Source organism: Hippocampus bargibanti, linkage group LG11, assembly GCF_051943395.1.
Source record: "Hippocampus bargibanti isolate YZ-2025 linkage group LG11, ASM5194339v1, whole genome shotgun sequence".
Lineage (NCBI taxonomy): Eukaryota > Metazoa > Chordata > Actinopteri > Syngnathiformes > Syngnathidae > Hippocampus > Hippocampus bargibanti.
This window is the reverse complement of record NC_142744.1, coordinates 1,785,855-1,805,773: the sequence shown is the minus strand read 5'-3', so window position 1 is coordinate 1,805,773 and position 19,919 is coordinate 1,785,855. Positions and strand designations below refer to the sequence as shown.

Genomic DNA, 19,919 nt, shown 5'->3' with positions numbered 1-19,919 from the left:
AAACGTTTAAAAAAAACATACAATCGATTCTTAAACCCTGTTAATTGCCTCGGTTGATGCGTGGGAGCGGTGAAAATATTTTAAAGTATCAGTAAAATAAATTAGTCATACTCTTAAATCGTGAGAAAAAAAATTCCTTCGAGCCGGATTTGAACCAGCGACCTAAGGATGTCCGTGATAAACTCTACAGTCCTCCGCTCTACCAACTGAGCTATCGAAGGCGATATTGCGAAGTGACATTTTAACGCATAAAGTCAGTTTTATTTTACGCAAAACCAGGCAAATTTCAGTAATCTTATCTATCCTGACAACCGAAAATGGGTGTAGACGTGCGTGTGGTTGAATGATCTTTCAAAACAAAAATCGGTTTATCGAACGTGAGTGAAAAAAACACATTTCCATCGGAAAAGAGTAAGTACCATTTATAATTTGATCGGTGGTTTTATTGTGCTTGTCTTGCGATTGCAAAGTGTCCTTGAGAGTTTTGAAAGGTGCTTATAATCGGAATCAGAATCATCTTTATTGGCCGAGTGTGTAGGACACACAAGGAGTTTGTCTCCGGTAGAACACCCTGCTCAAGTATCATCATAAAAACATGAGAAATAATAATACATTGTATTATTATTATTATCTCACTTCAACATTAAAATTCCACCTACCTTGAGTCACAAAACGGATCTGTCAAGTTTTAAACGTTACGTCGTTTAAACATCATTTCCTATACATTAGCCGCCATCTGCAATCTACAATACAATATGAACACTTTTATATATAAAAGCATGAGCATATACTACAATGTAAGCATGTCTATTACAAACTGGTCCACTCAGTGTGAAGGAAAAAATATTTTATTAGACACGAAGATCACGCAAAAATAGAATGAATAAATAAATAAACAACCAGAACCGGCGAGGCAAGCAAGCTAGCTTAGCGCTGTTTTCTTAACACTCCACGACGCAGCTTTCAAGAGAAGGTCTGTAGTATCTGCAAAAGCAGGTGAGGAATACACATAATAAACACTTAGCGATGTTTCGTATGTACTAAGTAGTAGTTGGACAACACACACACGCACGCAAACACACGATATCACATCGATGATTAAAAAAAACAACGTAGTCATCAACACCGTGCTAATATTTCTCCCACATCTTAATTTCAATGTGTCAGGATGAATGCTATAAATTAAATTCAAAATGTTATCTTTAACTATCTCGGTGGGACGAGGCATCCTTTGTTAGCAATCGGAAATTGAATACAAACTTGGGGACGTCATGATTTGGTTCATTGGGTAAAATAAGAGCCATGAGACGATTTACAGTTTTACACTTTCGTTGATCAAAAGTGGAACCATAACACCGACCTCTCTTGGGCCATCTCACCTTGATATTTTTTTATTTTTCCTGGCAGGGATGATGTTTGGAGCTGTGGTGGTAGGCATCGGGACAGCGGGTTGGGTGAGGATCCGAGACATATTGTCTCCATTGCCAGGCAGTTCTGCTGAGAAGCTCACGGTCAAAGGATTTGTCTCCAGGTCATTGCGCCGATGTCCAAAACGAGTCCGTCAACTCAATATAGCATCCGATGCGTGATTTCATGAGTTAAAGGACAACCGACATCCCTTTTTTGTTTCCTAACTGACATCAGAAAAACGTTTTATAGCATCTAAAATGCCCAAAACACACAGTATGATATTTTTAGTCAAATGCAAACCACCAATAAAAATGACTTAAAGTGTCCAAAATCTGCATTAAAATGAACCCGGAAGTGGCCAGTTTCAAAAGGTCCCGCCCCCTTGTTCATGGTGTCACGCCAATGCGTCTTCGTCTTGCTTGAGAATCAAAATCTGAAGAGGAATGTATACATGTTTACAATTAAAGACTTCATTCCGTGTCATTTTGAGGCATCTGGGGGCGGGAAATGTAGCACCAAAAAGAGGCAGAAAATGGCGACAAAGCTCCATGTAAGGAATTAATCAACCTGTTTCCAGAGGCTGATTAATTCCTTACATGGAGCTTTGTCGTCCTCTTCTGCCTCTTTTTGGTCCTACACAAAGTTTTCAGACCAAACAAAGTACAGCAAAATGCATTGACGTGATGGAAGGACTGCTACAATGTGTCCTTTTTTTCGGTCAGGGGCGTTCCTTCAGTGACGTCACATACGGACTCGTCACCAACTCAAAAACAAGACTTCCGGAATATTCAGCGCGAGTCTTAAAATGTAAAATATAGCTTTATGCGGTGGAATCTTTGTAAAATACACTCAGTAGAAGTCATTTGAAGACATTTTACAAATAATGGGGGCGTCGGTTGTCCTTTAAAAGAGGCTTCCATTGTTATTTTCCTGTTGATCTTTTTAATCAACAGGAGAAGTCTGGAGAGTCAGCAAGGAGTGAGTCAGATTTCAGTCAAAGAGGCTCTGAGCAGAGAAGATATTGATGTGGCGTTCATCTGCACCGAAAACGCGTCACATGAGAATGATGTCAGGTACGGCATTTTGAAATGGTTATCATTACGATTGAGGCTTTATATGTCGTTTGTTTGAATGAGTGCTCTGAAAAGCAGTGGCGGGATATGGATTTCATCGCTAGGCCTTCAGTAGTGCTATGTCTGATTTAATCCAGACTGAAAAAAGGCTGGTGTGATTTACGACAAGTCCACTAGAGGTGACCGTTAGCCAGGAAATAACAGACTGATCTTTCTTTAGAATATCCATTTTTTTTCTTGAAAAGTACGTCTTGAAAATGGCTTTTACAGTAAATCTGCCAGAAAATCCATTTCTTCTTTTTCAGCCATTGTGGGCTGACAAAACCGGTAACAAATAATGGCTGAAATGTGATTGGTTCAAATCTTAAATATGCAAACACACATCAGGAAGCAACGTAACAGGGGAAAAGTCATGAAAGGAAGCTGAAAGACAATTTGGAATTAGTTCATAAGAATTCAATCATACAATAAAATATAATTCACATCAGTTCGTGATTCAGATATTTTTTTAGGCCAGCAGAGAAGGCTTTGCAGGCCTTCAAAGGCCACCGCTGCTGAAAAACAAGTAATAATAATAATAATAATACATTTCATTTCTAAGCGCCTTTCAAAACTCTCAAGGTCACTTTACAGTCACAGGATGTTTTTCTGCAGGTGAGCAGTGGCAGCCATATGCGCTAGCGTTCACTCAAATAGATAGAAAGCTAGCTAGCTAATAGATAGCCAGTCAGTCAGATAGTGAATAGTTCACTAGCTAGATAGCAAATAGCTAGCCAGATAGCTAATAGATAGCAAATTATAATAATAGCTAGCTAGCTAACAGATAGCTAATAGATAGCCAGCTAGCTAACTAGCTAGATAGCCATATAGCTAATAAATAGCCAGCTACATAGCTAGCCAGACGGCGAATAATAATAATAATAATAATAATAATAATAAATTAGCACAATCAATTTAAAGATTTGTTTCAGGTCACCTTTTGAGTTTTGCGCACTCCACTAGTTCCCGATTTATTTTTTTCTTGTCCCTCCAGAACTTTTTTGCAGGCAGGGAAACACGTCTGCGTGGAGTATCCCATGACGCTGAACTACAAAACTGCTGTGGAGCTCTGGAATTTAGCGCAGGAAAAAGGTGATCTTGGATTAAATTGAATTGGATTTAACTTTATTAGTCTCGCAGTGGAGACATTTACATTTTACAGCAGTGTGTTTATGTGTGTGTGTTTTAGGGGTGATCCTCCATGAAGAGCACATTGAACTGTTTTCAGAAGATTACAAATGGCTGAAGAGGGAGCTGGAAGGGAAAACCTTGCGGGATGGAACGCTCCATTTTACAGGTGATTGGTTAAAAAAAAAAAAGGTATCTGTCCTTAACTCATTTACTGCCAGACAATGTGCAAAAATAATGGCCACTCCAGTGCCAGGGTTTTTGTCATTTTCACTCCAATTGCAAGATCTACAGAATATTGATTTTTAGGACTACAGAAACAATCAATTCAGTGTAAAAAAAACTTAGATCCTCTTCTTTCATCAGAAAAAAAATAGTTAATTGCTAAGTAAAATAGTTAATTCCTAAGTTATATGGGTCTGGAGTTATCTGAGCTTGAAATGGGGGCGGCTGTACAAAATACAATACAATAAATACATATTGGCTTATATAGCGCTTTAACAACAGCTGAAGCTGGACAAAAGGCAAATGCTGCGTCCTTGTGGAAGTGAAAAACATGGCCAGAGGTCTGGTCTGCATTTTATCGACACCCTAGCAGGAAATATTATCATATATTATTTGTTATTTTTTTTTTTTTTTTGTTTTACTTCGAGATGTCGCCGCGAGAGTGGCTGCCTTTCCAGCAGCTACTGTATTTTTTTTCTACTTCTTTCTTTCCTCTTCCATTTATAACTTTGCTGCTGTGTTACTTCCGGGTAGAGTGAACGCTGGCGCGAATGGCTGCCGCTACTCACCATTTTTTTTTAAAGTTCTTATCCCATGACTGTAAATTGTCCTTGAGAGTTTTGAAAGCCGCTTCGAAATTAAGGCGGCCATTTTGCCACTTGCCATTCCCTGAAAATGAAACTAGGCGGCCATTTTGTCACTTGCTATTCCCCTGAAAATGAAAGTAGGCGGCCATTTTGTCACTTGCTATTCCCTGAAAATGAAACTAGGCGGCCATTTTTTCACTTGCTATTCCCCTGAAAATGAAAGTAGGCGGCCATTTTGTCACTTGCTATTCCCCTGAAAATGAAACTAGGCGGCCATTTTGTCACTAGCGATTCCCTGAAAATGAAAGTAGGCGGCCATTTTGTCACTTGCTATTCCCCTGAAAATGAAACTAGGCGGCCATTTTGTCACTAGCGATTCCCTGAAAATGAAAGTAGGCGGCCATTTTGTCACTAGCGATACCCTGAAAATGAATGTAGGCGGCCATTTTGTCACTTACTATTCTTTTTATTTATTATTTATTTTTTGATATTTTTTTTTGGTTTGTTTTTCTAGGCGGAGTTCTGAAGCCTGGCTTTGGTTTCATTGCATTTAGTGGCATCGCTCGTCTGACCTGGTTGGTTGAGCTGTTTGGCGAGCTCTCCGTCACCGCGGCAACCTTAGAACAAGACTCTGCCAACGACTACAGCAAGATGACTGCAAAAATGCTAACGGCTGACAAAAAGTGAGACACGGTTTATGTTGTTGACGCTGTAAAATGGGGAATGAGGAGGGGAATATTTTTGTATGCTAATAGATAGCTAGCCAGCTAATTAGCTCATAGATAGCTATTTAGCTAATAGATAGCTAGGTGGATAGATAGCTATATAGCTAACAAGATAGGCAGCCAAATAGCTAGCTATATAGCCAGCCAGATAGCTAATAAATAGCTAGCTAGCTAGATAGCTAATAGATACTCCATTTTTTCTGCTAGCGGCCGTCCAACGAAAAAGTTGTGGAAATGCAGAAGGAGAAGTGGCACGGGGTGAAATAAAATGCAAACTTTGGCCTTTTTTTTTTTTAGACCCTTGACATGGATGGAAGAACGAGGACCGGGACTCCCGCGAGGCAAGAGCGTCAATTTTCAATTTGAGTCCGGGCCGCCGCTAAATGAAGTCCCGCCATCGCCCAGAGGGGCGGTGGGTCTTTTCATGCAAGACCTGATCAAATTCTCTTCCAAGCTAACGGGCCAAATGAGTCCGGATGATCTCCAACTGGAGAAAAGGAGGATCCTCCATTGCTTAGAACTAGCGGAGAAAATACAACAACTGTGCCAGAAATAAACAAGTTTGCCTTACTTCACTGTTGTCCATCGCCATGTTGAATTTATTGATCGTGGAATTGTGATTGATTTGTACCAAAGGCTGAGCTCCCTAAATGTGAAGTTGGACGTGAAATTAATTTTATCAGGTCGATTTTTCGGATATCAACATTGATTTTTTTTGCATTATATTTTATAAAAAAAAAAAGATGTCTCATAATACAAAATAGATAAATGATGCATTTTAAAAATGCATCTTTTTTTTTGATAAAACAAAACATTTCAATGTCAGACTTGCTTGATTAACTCATTCACTGCCAGACGATGTGCAAAAAAAAATATGTCTACTCCAGTGCCAGGGCTTTTGTCATTTTCACTCAAAATACAGGATTTACAGAATATTTAGTTTTAGAAATACATCAAATTCGATTCAGCGTTAGTAACCTTAGACTCTTGTTTCATCCGGAAAAAAAAAAAGTTAATTCCTAAATTATATGGGTCTGGAGTTATATGAACTTGAAATGGGGGCGACTTAACAAAATACAATACATTGATTTATATAGCGCTTATATCTATCTAGCTATTTGGCAAGCTATATAATGGCTAGCTACCGAGCTATCTATTAGCTGTCTATTGGCTGGCTATCTAGCTAGCTATCGATTAGCTATGTAGCTAGCTATCGAATGGCTAGCTACCGAGCTATTTGATATCAATTAGCTGTCTATTGGATGGCTGGCTATCTATCTGGCCAGCTATCTAATGGCTATCTGGCCAGCTATCTAATGGCTATCTGGCCAGCTATCTAGCTAGCTATCTGAATAGCGATCTAATGGCTATCTGGCTAGCTATCTAGCTAGCTAGTTATCTAATGGCTATCTAATAGCTGTCTGGCTGGCTATGTATTAGCAATCTATTAGCTATTAGGTTGCTAGCTAGCTTTGTATCTACTTGAGTTGCTTGCGGGTTGAGTGAACGCTGGTGCATGTGGCTGCCGCTGCTCACCCACAGAAAAACATATCCTGTGACTGTAAAGTGAACTTGAGAGTTTTGAAAGGCGCTTACAAATGAAATGTATTATTATTATTATTATTATTATTATTATTATTATAGCAAAGCTGTAACAAAGCGCTAATGTGGACAAAAGGCAAATGCCGCCCCCTCGTGGAAGGGGAAAAAAAATATTGCTAGAGGTCTGACCAGCGCTTTATCAGCACCCCCCCCCAGCAAGAAAATGGCAGGGAATGAGTAGGGAAAGGCAGCGAATGAGTTAAAAAATATTAAGTGTCTCATGATACAAAATGGAAACTTCCTGATTAAAAAGTACAAATAAAAATAACAATAAAATAAATGACTCACTGTATGGATTGACATCCCATCACCAAGTGGAGCCGAAATCAGAATGATTTACGTGTCAGATTGAATCAGACGTCCAAAATAAGCAGTGATGGTCTTCAGTTTATTGTTGAGGAAATTCTGCTCCACCTCCACTTTTCCTCCTGGACCAGCCAGAGAGGCAATCTGGAGGCAAATTGACACACAGGCGACATTTTATAGGTCCCGTTAATGCTCAACAATATTTTGTCAGATACAGTGATACCTCGGTTTGTTTCAACTTTGATAGTTCAAAGGCAGATTGTAGACTGCAAGGTTAAAATATCCCATCAATCAGTCTCCACAAACAACCCGCACAAGCCATCTCTACACTTGATGCAAAAAGCTATCAACCCAACTAAACAGAACACAATTGATGAGGAACTAGATACAATTAGCGCAGAGAAAGCAGAAGAAGAAGGCTACGTTCCTCATTAAGTGTTTAATGCTGATGAAACCGGCCACTCCATTCCATCAAGCCATCAACGACCATCACAAAGGTCAATAAAAAAACTTTATTATATAGTACAGTATATTTCTTTAGTTATAATACCACAGCACATTTATTATACATCAAATAAGGTATTTTTGGTGTAGTTTAAAGGCTTTTTTAGCTGAAAATTATGTTTTATGGGGACCTGGGAACGGATTATTCTCATTTCAATGGTTTCCTGTGGGAAATACATTTTTGGGATACACACTTTTCGCCCTAAATTCGTAAACCAAGGTATGACTGTATCGTGATGCGAAGGCCATCAAAATAAAATGTATATTTGCATATTGAAGCGCACTGACCTGATTCATGTCTGCGTTGCGAGGTAGGAAGTAGACAATGTTGTCCGAGATTTGTTTGGCCAGATGGAAAATCTGAAATGTGTTAAGAGTGAAGGGCGGAAGCCAATACAATCATCGAACAACTACCTCTTTTTAGAATTACTTAAAAATTTTAGCGGGCTTGTCAGCATTAAAATATAGACGCACATAACGTAAAATAATTCAATCTAATCTAATGTAATCTCATCAAATTTAATCTGATTTTATTTTAGATTAGTTAAACTAATCTAGATTTATATATTTTAACCTAAATTTAATGTAATCTAATTTTAATCTATTCTAATATAATCTAATCTAGTTTAATTTTAATCATTTTAATAATTTTAATCAGAATTAATTTTAATCTAATCTAATTTTAATCTAAACTAATTGTAATCTATTCTAATGTAATGTTATCTAATTTAATACCGTCTAATTTTGATCTACTTTCATTTGAAATTAAACTAATTTTAATTTAAATTTAATTTTAATTTAATCAAATTGTAATCTAATTTGAATGCAATCAAATGATCATTTAATGTCATTTTAATGTAATCTAATTTTCATCTATTCTATCTAAACTAACATCTAATTTAATCTACTCATTTCAATCTAATTTTAATCTATTCTAATCTAAATTAATAATGTTATCTAATTAAATTTAATTTTTACAAATTTAATACTTAAATTTAAAATATAATAATTTAATTTAAATTAATCTAATTTTAATCTATTCCAATCTAAACTAGTCTAATCTAATGTCATCTAATCTAATGTTATGTAGTTTAATCTAATTAATTTAAATCTCACCTAATTTGAATCTATTCAAATTAAAAACTCGTGCAATATAATGTTATCTAATTTAATCAAATTTTAATCTAGTTTAATCTAATGTAATCTAGTTTAATCTAATCTAGTTTAATGTAATCTAATCTAATTTAATGTCATGCAATCTAATCTAATTTAATCCAATCGAATCTAATCTAGTTGAATCTAATCTAATCTAGTTTAGTGTAATCTAATCTAATCTAATTTTATCTAATCTAATCTAATGGAGCGTTCGCAAAAGCCAAACAAAAAAGGATATCCGTCCGGGTCCATCATGGTCTTAATGTCAAAGACCTCGGCGGTCAGGTAGTCTGGTCCCCCCCAGGGGGGCGACAGGAAGACCACGTCACCCCAGAGACGAGGCGCCAGCTGAAGGAAGTCCCCTTGCAGGAAGTCGATCCGATGGGCGACGCCATAAACGCTGGCGTTGTGGCGCGCCAGGTCCAAACGTATCGGATCAATGTCGACGGCGAGCACTGACGAGGAAACACGGAGGACGACAGCGACTTCATTTCGGGACCAGGCTACTTCCCGTGTTGTCGCTTTTGTGTCATTTTGCCACCGTTTTACACCAACATACAGTGATACCTCGGCTTATGAACTTAATTGGTTCCCAGACAGAGTGTGTAAGGCGAAAAGTGTGTATCCCAAAAATTAATTTCCCATAGGAAACCATTAAAATGAGAATAATCCGTTCCCAGGTCCCCATAAAACATAATTTTCTACTTTCTAATTTTCTGATTTTGTGTACGTGTGTGGGTGACCCACGGAATATTGATTTTTAGGACTACAGAAACAATCAACTCAGTGTAAAAAAAACTTAGATTCTCTTCTTTCATCAGAAAAAAATAGTTAATTGCTAAATGATATGGGTCTGGAGTTATTTGAGCTTGAAGTGGGAGTGGCTGTACAAAATACAATACGGGTAACATCCGAGTTACGACCGGGTTCCGTTCCGACAAAACGGTCGTAAGTCAAAGGGTCGTAAATCGAAAAGCATTACAAACATTAATTTCCCATTGGAAACCATTAAAATGAGAATAATCCGTTCCCACGTCCGCATAAAAAATAATTTTCTACTTTCTAATTTTCTAAAACTACACAAAAAATACCTTATTTTATGTATAATAAATGTGCTATGGTATTGTAATTAAATAAACAAACTGTACAGTATAATAAAATCGTTTTATTTACCTTTGTGATGGTCGTTGATGGCTTGATGGAATGGATTGGCCATCTTGAGGAATGATTTCTTGTAAGCTTTGGCAGCTTTTTCGTCAGAACTGGCTGCCTCACCATGACGAATGACACTATAAATCCCTGTACGATGCTTAAAGTTCTCAAAACATCCGTAGCTAGCCTTGAAATCATCAATGGATGACGAACTTCCAGGTTGCCTCTTGACGATATCCGAGTGAAGTTGCCGTGCTTTCTCTGCGATCATTTTACCTAGTTCCTCATCAATTGTGTTCTGTTTAGCTGGGTTGATAGCTTTTTGAAAACGACATCACTCATTGTTGCGCTCCGTGTGTATCCCGGAAAAATAGTTCGTATGCCAAGATTAAATTCTCGTGAATTTAACGTTCGTAAGGCGAAGGGTTTGTTAGCCAAGGCGTTCGTAAACCGATGTATCTCTGTATGATGAAAAATTATTTTTTTACCTCTTTTGCCAGTGAGTGCAAATTGGATAGCGTTCCCTCCGACGCCGCAAAAGGCATCAATGATCAGCTGCGTGTCGGAAAATCCCGATTCCACTTTGAGGGCGATGTGCTCAGCGATCTTCTCCGGCGTGACGGAGAACCAGCCCTCTGTAAGAAGCAAAAACGTGACGTGAAGGACGAGCGAGCGAGCTAGCTAGCGTCCACCCGGACGAGTTTGCAAAAACCTCTGTCCAGTTTGATTCCTTCGTCAAAGCGGGAGAAGAGTCTGTAACGCTGAGCCCAGTATTTAGCCAGGCCCGGTTCTGTCGCCATGTCCGCCGGGATCTGCTGCTTCCTCCATCGCTTACTCTTCTTCTTTGGTTTTTTGGTGTCTTTCGCATTCAAAAAAAAAAAAAAACCTCATCAGAAATTACGAACTTAATTGGTTCCCAGAAAGTGTGTGAAAGGCGAAAAATAATGTGTATTCCAAACATTAATTTCCCATAGGAAACCATTCAAATGAGAATAATCCGTTCCCGGGTCCCCATAAAACATAATTTTCTACTAAATGAGCATTAATACTACACAAAATATACTTACATACATACCCATATATTATGTATAATAAATGTATTGTAGTTAAAAAAAGAAACGGTACTGTTGTGATATTGCAACAGCAACAGATACAAGCAGACATACTTGAAACTTCATTAATATCTGGTTCCCCTGCTTGTCTTTTCTGTTCAAATTGTAAAGATGGCTTGCGCGGGTTATATGTGGAGCTTGATTGATGGGATATTTTAACCTTGCAGTCTACACTCTGTCTTTGATCAATAAAGTTGAAACGAGTCCAAATTTCACTGTGTTTTCTATCCATTTTCTCACTCTTTGTCTGTCGTCTGCCTTTCCTGTATCCCGGAAATGTATGCCACTAACTCAAATATAAAATGGCCACAATAACATTCAAATAAAGTAAAACTACTCACCATTTGATGACAATGCTCTGATTTTACCTTGAACTGGGCAATAATAATAATAATAATAATAATACATTTTATTTTCAAGCGCCTCTGGCTGCCACTGCTAACCATCAGGAAAAACATTGTCCTTATCCTGTGCCAGGAAAGTGCCCTTGAGAGTTTTGAAAGGCGCTTATAAATACAATGTATTATTATTATTATTATGTGCTGCTATGTGTCCCCCCCCCTCACTGCTGCGTGTGTCCCCTCCCTCGTCTACCACGGATCTTGACCAATCACGTGCGGCTTTAACCGAAGACTGGGGGCGGGGAATAGATGACAAAAAAAAAAAAAGTCGGCTGCCATTTTCAGCTCCTTGTTAGAAGAACCGGCTCGTTCGAGAAGGACACATCACTCATTGCGGCACTCCGTGTCTTTCCCGAAAACTAGTTCGTATGCCAAGATTATAGTCTCGCTAATTTAACGTTCGTTAGCTAAAGCGTTCGTAAACCGAGGCATCACTGTACTTTGAAAAACTCATTTCCAGCATATCCCATTTAAAAGTGTGCTCACCGCCTTCATCCGCGGGTCTATCGGGTAAAAGGAAGTCAGGGACTTCCAAGCATTCGAGCTGCCGTGTAGAGACGTCCTCCTTGGTGTCCGGCAAGACGGGACTCTCCTCTTCCGTCCATCCACGCTGCGACTCCGCGTCGTCTTCGTCCGTATCGGCGAATCTGATGTGTTTATTTACGGCGCCGCTGCCGCCGTTGACGCTCTTCTTGGAGCACCAACGTCTCGGACGCTTTTGACCAAATCTTTCTCGAAAGTTAAAGACACCGTCGGACCTGCCAAAACGGGTTGAACGCAATTATGATGAGTCACGGAGGATAAAACAAACTTGAAAAAAAAACACCCACACTAAATGGTGTATTTTCAAACTTTTTTCCAAATACAGGTAACATCCGACTTACGACCGAGTTCCGTAGCGACCTAACGGTCGTAAATCAAAATGGTCGTAAGTCGAAATCCATTCAAAATGTTGAATAGAGATTCGTAGGCTAAATGACTCGCAAACTCCGCCCTCTGGTGCCATCACACGGTCGATTGCTGTACGAGAGTGACATGCTGGCTGGCGAAAATTGCCATACACGTTGCCGGCTTGCTAGCGCGTTGCGTGGCTAGGCGTAGAATTAAAAATGCTAAAAATAGGGTCTGGAGGTCGTGGTCGCAAGTACGGGTGGTCGTAAATCGAGCTGGTCGTAAGTCGGATGTTACCTGTATTCATGTTCACATATTAAAATACCTAGCAAAAATTGTTTTTTAATTTGACACAGCAAAAAATAGCCAATTTCACTCCTGTAATTAAATAGTTAAATACATAGATAAATACATAGATATCTAGCTAGCTAGCTAGCTAGCGCTACAAAAGCTAGCGAAAAAGATCTTTAGCTATCTAGCTAGCTATATAGCTATCTAGCTCGCTGGTTAACTATCTAGCTCGCTGGCTATTGGCTATCTATTAGCTAGCTGGCTAGCTTTCTATTAGCTATCTAGCTAGCTATATAGCTATCCAGCTCGCTGGTTAACCATCTAGCTCGCTGGCTATTGGCTATCTATTAGCTAGCTGGCTAGCTTTCATTCTATTTGAGTTACTTCCGTGTTGAGTGAATGCTGGCGCGTGTGGCTGCCGCTGCTCACCCAAAAAAAAAAATCCTGTAACTGTAAAGTGACCTTGAGAGTTTTGAAAGGTGCTTAGAAATGAAATGGATGATTATTATTATTAATTGTTATTATTATAAGGCACACCAGACTATAAGGCGCACCTTCAATGAATGAAAAAAGGTTTTCCAAATATAATATATAAATACATAAACGTTTTCCATACATAAGGCGCACCGCGTTATAAGGTGCTACAGCAGAGGCTGGGGTTGCGCAATCATTCTTCTACAGGGCGGGAAATGGAGTCGGTGGCTCCTGACAATAGTTGCGAGACCTGTTGTGGCTCAAAATGACTTCACATATAAGGCGCAGGGTTATCGGCACAGGGAGGCTCATCTTTTGAGGAAAATCAAGGCTTTTGGGTACAGCGGAAAATAGGGTACAATGTGCACGACGTTGCGGGACTCACATTGATTGTGGGTTGTGTTTGAGTCCAAGTCTGCTCCAGGCTTCATCACATGTGAGATGGGCGTTCTCCTCCGCATCTAATTCATGACTGCAGACAAAATGAAAACAAGTCCGTTGCAGAATTTACACTTCTAAATAACACCGGTGTCCAAGTCAAGGCCCGGGGGCCAAATCTGGCCCGCTACGTCATTTTATTCGGCCCTCGAAAGCAAATCAAGCATGTCAAGTGCTGTTTTTCTTGCTAAAGTCCGAATAAAAATTTCAAATTGTAAACTCATGTAAACCACAATAACAGTTATTATTTTATACTTTTGATTTGAAAACCAGTTAGACGCGCACGTGACTCTTTGAACTCACCTGCGTTTTATTTGATTCAATCCTCCATTCGAGGGCTTTTCATCATCATCATCATCATCATCTTTACCATTTGAGAGATGATTTGTAGACGCGGAATGCAGATTAGGGTTGCCAGCACTCTGTGGGGCTTCTAAATTAAGATTAATCATTAAAAAAATTAACATAAAAATTTAACATAAAAATTAAACATAAAAATTTAAAATTAAATATTTACATTTAAAATAAAAAAATACAATAATATATATATATATATATATATAATAAATACATGCCACATATATATAATAAATAAAAATAAAACATAAAATAAATTTCCAAATTTAAAATCCAACATTAAAAATAAATACATTTAAAATTAAACATTTAAATTTAAACATTTAAAATTAAACATTTACATCTAAAATAATTTTAAAAAACAATATATATATATAAATTAAATTAAAAAATACAAATAAAACATAGAAATTACAAATTTAAAATCAAACATTTAAAAATAAAATGTACATTTAAAATAAAAAATTACAAATATTAAATTAAAATTAAACATTTGAATTTAAACATTTAAAATTAAACATTTAAATTTAAACATTTAAAATTAAACATTTAAATTTAAACTTTTAAAATTAAGCATTTAAACTTTTAAAATTAAACATTTACATTTAAAATAACAAATTGAAAAAAACAATAAAAATAAAAATACAATTAAATAAAAAAATACAAAATAACATACAAATTACAAATTTAAAATCAAAAATTTAAAAATGTAAATTTCAATTTAAAATTAAAATAAAAAAAAACAATACAAATAAAACATAAAAATGAACAATAAAAATTAGCAATTGAACATTACCATTTAAAATTAAAATAAATATAAATATAAAACTTTAAATAAATATAAAACTTAACATTAAAATTAAATTAAACTGACTAGCAGAGATACAGATAACGCGAGCACATACCATGACTATAAACCAATCGTCGGACGCTGACCTATCCCGGAGATTTTTCCCATCGGCTCGGCTATTACCTGTTTGTTGCCTTCTGTCAGGCTCCGAGGCGACGTGGGCATTCTTGCCGCCATTTCCACCATCAGAGGGCTCGGAAAGACACTCCGTTGTTCCCGAGTCAACAGAGATGTTCCCGCTTGCCTCCAAAGTGCAGTTCTTTTCAATCAGATCATTTAAAACCTCGACGTCCAATCGCTCCGCTAGGGTTCCATTCACCCCCTCGCCGGCCGTGTCTTCCAGGGCGGCGTTCCGCTCGCCAGATAAGTCCACAGTCCATCCCTGCGCCGCCCAGTACGAGTATTGCTCCCAATAGTAGTAATACGTGTCTGCGGCGTGTCGATCCCAGGCGGCCATCTTGGTGGGGTCATCCCACGGGGCCGTCGCGCATCGGGAATCCTCTGAAGACGCCGATTGGTCGCCGTATTTCTCCATCCAGCTGTTCCACAGAAGCGCTTCACCTTGTCGAGCTTTGGTAGACAGAAATAAAAGACATGAAAGGCGCTTATAATAATAATGATAATAATATTAATAATATTAATAATAATAATAATACATTTCATTTATAAGCGCCTTTCAAAACTCTCAAGGACACTTTACAGTCACAGGATATTTTTTCTGCGGGTGAGCAGCGGCAGGAACACGCGCCAGCGTTCACTCAACCCGGAAGTGACTCAAATAGATAGAAATCTAGCTAGCTAATAAATAGCTAGCTAGTTAGAATTCATGGCTCATTCATAGCTAGCGAATAGGTAGCTAATAGCCAGCGAACAGATAGCTATTAGCTAGCGAATAGATAGCTAATACCTTGATTTTTTTTTTAAATCATAATAATAATAATAATAATAATAATAATAATACATTTCATTTATAAGCAGCTTTCAAAACTGTCAAGGTCACTTTACAGTCACAGAATAAGTTTTTTTATGGGTGAGCAGCGGCAGCCACTAGCGCCAGCGTTCACTCAACCCGGAAGTAACTCAAATAGATAGAAAGCTAGCTAGCTAATAAATAGCTAGCTAGTTAGAATTCATGGACAAAATATAATTCACAGTCTGTGATTCAGATATTTTTAGGCCAGCAGAGAAGGCCTTGAAAGCCCTGACAGCCTACTACTGATCAAACAGTTGCTATAAGCAATCAGATTTGGAGTTGGCGACATCAAGGCCTTCTTGCAGGCCTTATTTCCTGGCTAACGCTACCCTCTAGTGGACTTGTAGTCAATTACACCACACTTTTTATAGGAGTCGCAGTCGCAGCTGTAGCTGCAGTCAAGGTTGTATCGTCAAAATAGTTATGACGTTGATTCAGACATAGCACTACTGAAGGCCGTCGCTGCTAAAATGCTAACATGTCAGGATTTCGCTTGACATTCATGCATTTATTGTGTCCATTTGTGCTTTATGTGACTGTGAAGTGACCTTGAGAGATTTGAAAGACGCTTATAAATGAAATGTATTATTATTTATGTTGGATAAACGGGTGCCTGATGTCATTTAAAGGACAACCGACGTCTCCGGACAGGTTGTATCCATAATTTGAAAAAATGTCTTCAAATGACTTCTACTGAGTGTATTTTACAAAGATTCCACCGCATATAGCTACATTTTACCTTTTAAGACTCGCGCTGAATATTCCGTAAGTCTTGTTTTTGAGTTGGTGACAAGTCCTCACGTTACGTCACTAAAGGAACGCCCCTGACCGAAAAAAGGCAGTCCTTCCATCACGTCAATGCATTTTGCTGTACTTTGGTCTGAAAACTTCGTGTAGCACCAAAAAGAGGCAGAAGAAGGCAACAAAGCTCCGTGTAAGGAATTAATCAGCCTGTGGAAACGGGCTGATTAATTCCTTACACGGAGCTTTGTCGCCATTTTCTGCCTCTTTTTGGTGCTACATTTCCCGCACCCAGATACCTCAAAATGACACGGAATAAATTCTTTAATCGATTGCAAACATGTATGCTTTCCTCTTCAGAACTATTTGACTGATATTGATAACTGGATGAGTAACAAGAAAGCATCTTCTCCGAATCTGAAGCTATTGTTTTGATTCTCCAGCAAGGCAAGACGTCTTGGGGTGACACCACGAACAAGGGGGCGGGACCTTCTGAAACTGGCCACTTCCGGGTTGAAATTGATGTTCTTTTTAGACACTTTCAGCAGTCATTTTTATTGGTGTTTTGCATTTGACTAAAAATATCATACTGCGTGTTTTGGGTATTTTAGATGCTATAAAACGTTTTTCTGATGTCAGTTAGTAAACAAAAAAAGTGATGTCGGTTGTCCTTGAAGCCAAAATATTTAACCGTGCTTCCCATTCAATAAACTGGAAAGAATTCAAAGGCATTTCAATTTTCGCATCAGGCCTACCCCAGTACGTCTCCCAGCCGGCATCGTTGACAGATGGCGTTTGGACTGCTTCGCCCGGCGCCGTCTTTGTCTTCAGTCCTCCTTCCAGATTATCACTTGTGTCCAAGGAAACTTGGTAAACATAGAAATCACAAATGAATCAGAACAATACACTTTTTTTTTTTTGCAGCATGACCGATTTCCACGCCCATGGGAAGAGTTGGCGCTAAGTGCTTTTAATTGAACTTTTAAGAACATTCCCCGTTTGGAATGCTTTTGTTAAGACTCGAGTGTGCATCGTTAAGGATGGTGCGACAACCATGCCCCGATGGCTAGCGTATAAAACCCGCACGACGAGAAAAAGAAGCCAACTCGCATTATGGCGCCCTCAACAACAAGGCCTAAAATTATTGTTTTTAACTCATTCACTGCCATGTTTTTTGGTCATTTTCACTCAAATTGTAGGACCCACAGAATATTTGAGTTGGAAGACTACATAAACATTCAATACATGGCTAGTCACCTTAGATTCTCTTCTTTCATCAGAAAAAAAAAAAAGTTCAATCCTACGTTATGGGGATCTGGAGTTATATGAGCTTGAAATGGGGGCAAATGTACAAAATACAATGCAAAATTGATATCTATTAGCTCTATGGCAAGCGAGCTAGCTATTTGAGTCAGGAAACATATTAGCTATCTAGCTGGCTAGCTTTTAGCTATCTAGCTATCTATTAGCTAGCTCGCTAGCTTTATATCTAAAATATTTGAGTTAAATTAAAAAGGTCAATTGATAAAGTTAACTTATCGATGCAATCTTCAGGTCAATTCAGGAAACATATTAGCTCTTTAGCTAGCTAGCTATCTACTAGCTATCTATCTATTAGCTATATAGCTAGCTATTTGAGTCAGGAAACATATTAGCTATCTAGCTAGCTATCTATTAGCTAGCTAGCTAGCTTTCTATCTACAATATTTGAGTTATTCCGGGTTGAGTGAACGCTGGCGCATGTGGCTGCCGCTGCTCACCCACAGACAGAAAAACTTATCCAGTGACCTTGAGAGTTTTTAAAGGCACTTATAAATGACATGTTTTTTATTATTATTGTTATTAGTATTATATATATATAGCGCTTTAACAACAGCTGAAGCTATAACAAAGCGCTAACATGGACAAAATGAAAACGCTGCCCCTTCGTCGAAGGGAGAAAAAAAAAACATTGCCAGAGGTCTGACCAGCGCTTTATCAGCACCAAAACCCAAACAAATTCGGGAATGCCGCTCCTTGTCACACTTTTCAATTCCCGAAAAAAAAAATGAGTTAAGAAGCATGCTTGTCCTATTAGCCTTCTTCAGTTAGCACTTCTACAGTCATACAAGTAACCTTGACAACCACATTTTTGACCAGTGACCTTTGACCCCGAATTTCTAATTTTTGACAATTTTTTTTGCCCTAACCATTCATTTCAAAACTAAGACCACATCAAAGACGAAAAACCACATGAAAGAGAACATTTCAAAAGACACACACACACACCGATACACACTGATGAGGCTGAAAGCTGGGTTATTAGCTAGCACATTACAAAATAAATAAATTAAAATAAAAAATAGGGAAAGAAATAAGTCATGCCATACCTTTGTCAGTAAACTGTGAATCCTCTTGGTCCCCCTCAGGAAATCCTATTTGATAACTAACGGGTTGTTTGGTCGCTCTCTTCCCCTGCCACGTGATCAAAAGTATCATTTCGAACGGTCATAACTACACACGCCTTTGATGATACATATTGACATGGTCTTAGAAGACACATAAAGGCACAGTATTCACACTTTGATTGTCAATCAGCAAAAAAAAAAGTACCTCTTTACGCTGGCTGGAAGAGCTAGCAAAAGCAACAGGCAAGCCCATGCTAGACATTAGCTGAGCCTCTTCATCCAAAACTTGAATTTCCTCATCGCTCTCCTCTTCATTTTCAGCTTCTATGGACAAGGGCGTGACGCATTGAAAAATCTATGCGGTCATTCTTGAGTTTTGATAATAATAATAATAATAATAAATACGTTTTCATTGAAAGGACACGGGAATTTATGAACTTGAGACATCGTGGTCATCACCATTAAAAACAAAAACAAGGATTTTGATACATAAAATCACTAACCTTGGATTGGGGTATCTGCCTGGTCAGGTGAGAAAAGTCGATTATCTGACCGATACAGCTCGCGATCACTAAAATGGAGTCGACAAAAGATCGATGAACTTCACATCTCATAGATTTATTAAGAAATATTTCCCATCCGACACGAGGAAAAAAAAGCACACTTACTGCACAAATGCTCTGGAGCAGCAACAGTGGATTATTTCTTCGGGTGTATGTCCTTTGCTGATGAATATATCAGCCAAGACTGTAACGATGCTCTTTTCTAGCATCATGGCAGAAATCACGCGTCCATTTGGGGTTGACAAACCGAAAACATGCGATACTTAATGAAGGGTAGCAGCATGCTAAGATTCGTTCCGCATGCCGGAGTGAGCGGAAGCTTCCGGTAACTAACCTTCAGAATAAAACAACCTCTACATTTGTGATCTGTAGCTTTGACGCTACTTACACCGTTCGGATGTCTTTCAATTTATTTGCTCGTACCGTTTTCCAGATTCAACCAAACTATCCCTCCTGTATTTTATAATTTGTAAAATACATAAACATTTGCGAATGTTCCGAGTTTCACTTTCGTTCATCGGAACTAGTTGATCTG

General features: G+C 38.3%; 2 protein-coding genes and 1 non-coding gene across 5 annotated transcripts; 1 reads left to right on the top strand and 2 right to left on the bottom strand.

Moving 5' to 3' along the window:
- Positions 1-134: 134 nt before the first annotated feature.
- Positions 135-221, bottom strand: trnay-gua (transfer RNA tyrosine (anticodon GUA)). Its single transcript is given in 2 exon segments — positions 135-170; positions 185-221. It is a non-coding gene; the product is annotated as a tRNA-Tyr (tRNA).
- Positions 222-832: 611 nt separating this feature from the next.
- tgs1 (trimethylguanosine synthase 1) lies at positions 833-19,735 on the bottom strand. 3 transcript variants are annotated; one of them, XR_016116356.1, is made up of 16 exons: positions 19,490-19,735; positions 19,325-19,392; positions 19,027-19,145; positions 18,804-18,888; positions 17,190-17,300; positions 14,844-15,290; positions 13,817-13,946; positions 13,461-13,547; positions 11,906-12,177; positions 10,619-10,765; positions 10,395-10,541; positions 8,993-9,209; positions 7,888-7,966; positions 7,078-7,239; positions 1,380-1,843; positions 833-984 (listed from the first exon to the last, which is right to left on the bottom strand). XR_016116356.1 is itself a non-coding variant. In XM_089007425.1 (16 exons), exons 1-15 carry the CDS (start codon positions 19,594-19,596, stop codon positions 7,126-7,128), a joined length of 2,076 nt encoding a protein of 691 aa, XP_088863551.1. In that variant the 5' UTR covers positions 19,597-19,735; the 3' UTR covers positions 1,526-1,843; positions 7,078-7,125. The 3 variants fall into 3 exon arrangements, 2 of the variants coding, with proteins under 2 accessions (XP_088863551.1, XP_088863550.1); XM_089007425.1 differs by lacking the exon at positions 833-984 and having other exon boundaries at positions 1,526-1,843; positions 14,844-15,035; positions 15,090-15,290; XM_089007424.1 differs by lacking the exons at positions 833-984; positions 1,380-1,843 and adding an exon at positions 2,342-2,447.
- blvra (biliverdin reductase A) lies at positions 1,410-5,762 on the top strand. Its single transcript, XM_089007431.1, has 6 exons — positions 1,410-1,531; positions 2,364-2,483; positions 3,517-3,614; positions 3,712-3,819; positions 4,977-5,145; positions 5,485-5,762. Exons 1-6 carry the CDS (start codon positions 1,410-1,412, stop codon positions 5,741-5,743), a joined length of 876 nt encoding a protein of 291 aa, XP_088863557.1. The 3' UTR covers positions 5,744-5,762.
- Positions 19,736-19,919: the final 184 nt, after the last annotated feature.

What these genes read in the sequence shown, in the direction of transcription:
- tgs1 (XM_089007424.1), bottom strand. Translation starts at nt 19,596, where the DNA reads ATGATGCTAGAAAAGAGCATCGTTACAGTCTTGGCTGATATATTCATC. An exon ending in TGCTCCAGAGCATTTGTGCA is followed by an intron (nt 19,393 to 19,489) that starts GTAAGTGTGCTT and finishes ACTCCATTTTAG; the next exon opens with TGATCGCGAGCTGTATCGGT. An exon ending in TTGAATCAAATAAAACGCAG is followed by an intron (nt 13,548 to 13,816) that starts GTGAGTTCAAAG and finishes TTTTGTCTGCAG; the next exon opens with TCATGAATTAGATGCGGAGG.
- blvra (XM_089007431.1), top strand. Translation starts at nt 1,410, where the DNA reads ATGATGTTTGGAGCTGTGGTGGTAGGCATCGGGACAGCGGGTTGGGTG. An exon ending in GTCAAAGGATTTGTCTCCAG is followed by an intron (nt 1,532 to 2,363) that starts GTCATTGCGCCG and finishes TTTAATCAACAG; the next exon opens with GAGAAGTCTGGAGAGTCAGC. An exon ending in TCACATGAGAATGATGTCAG is followed by an intron (nt 2,484 to 3,516) that starts GTACGGCATTTT and finishes TTGTCCCTCCAG; the next exon opens with AACTTTTTTGCAGGCAGGGA.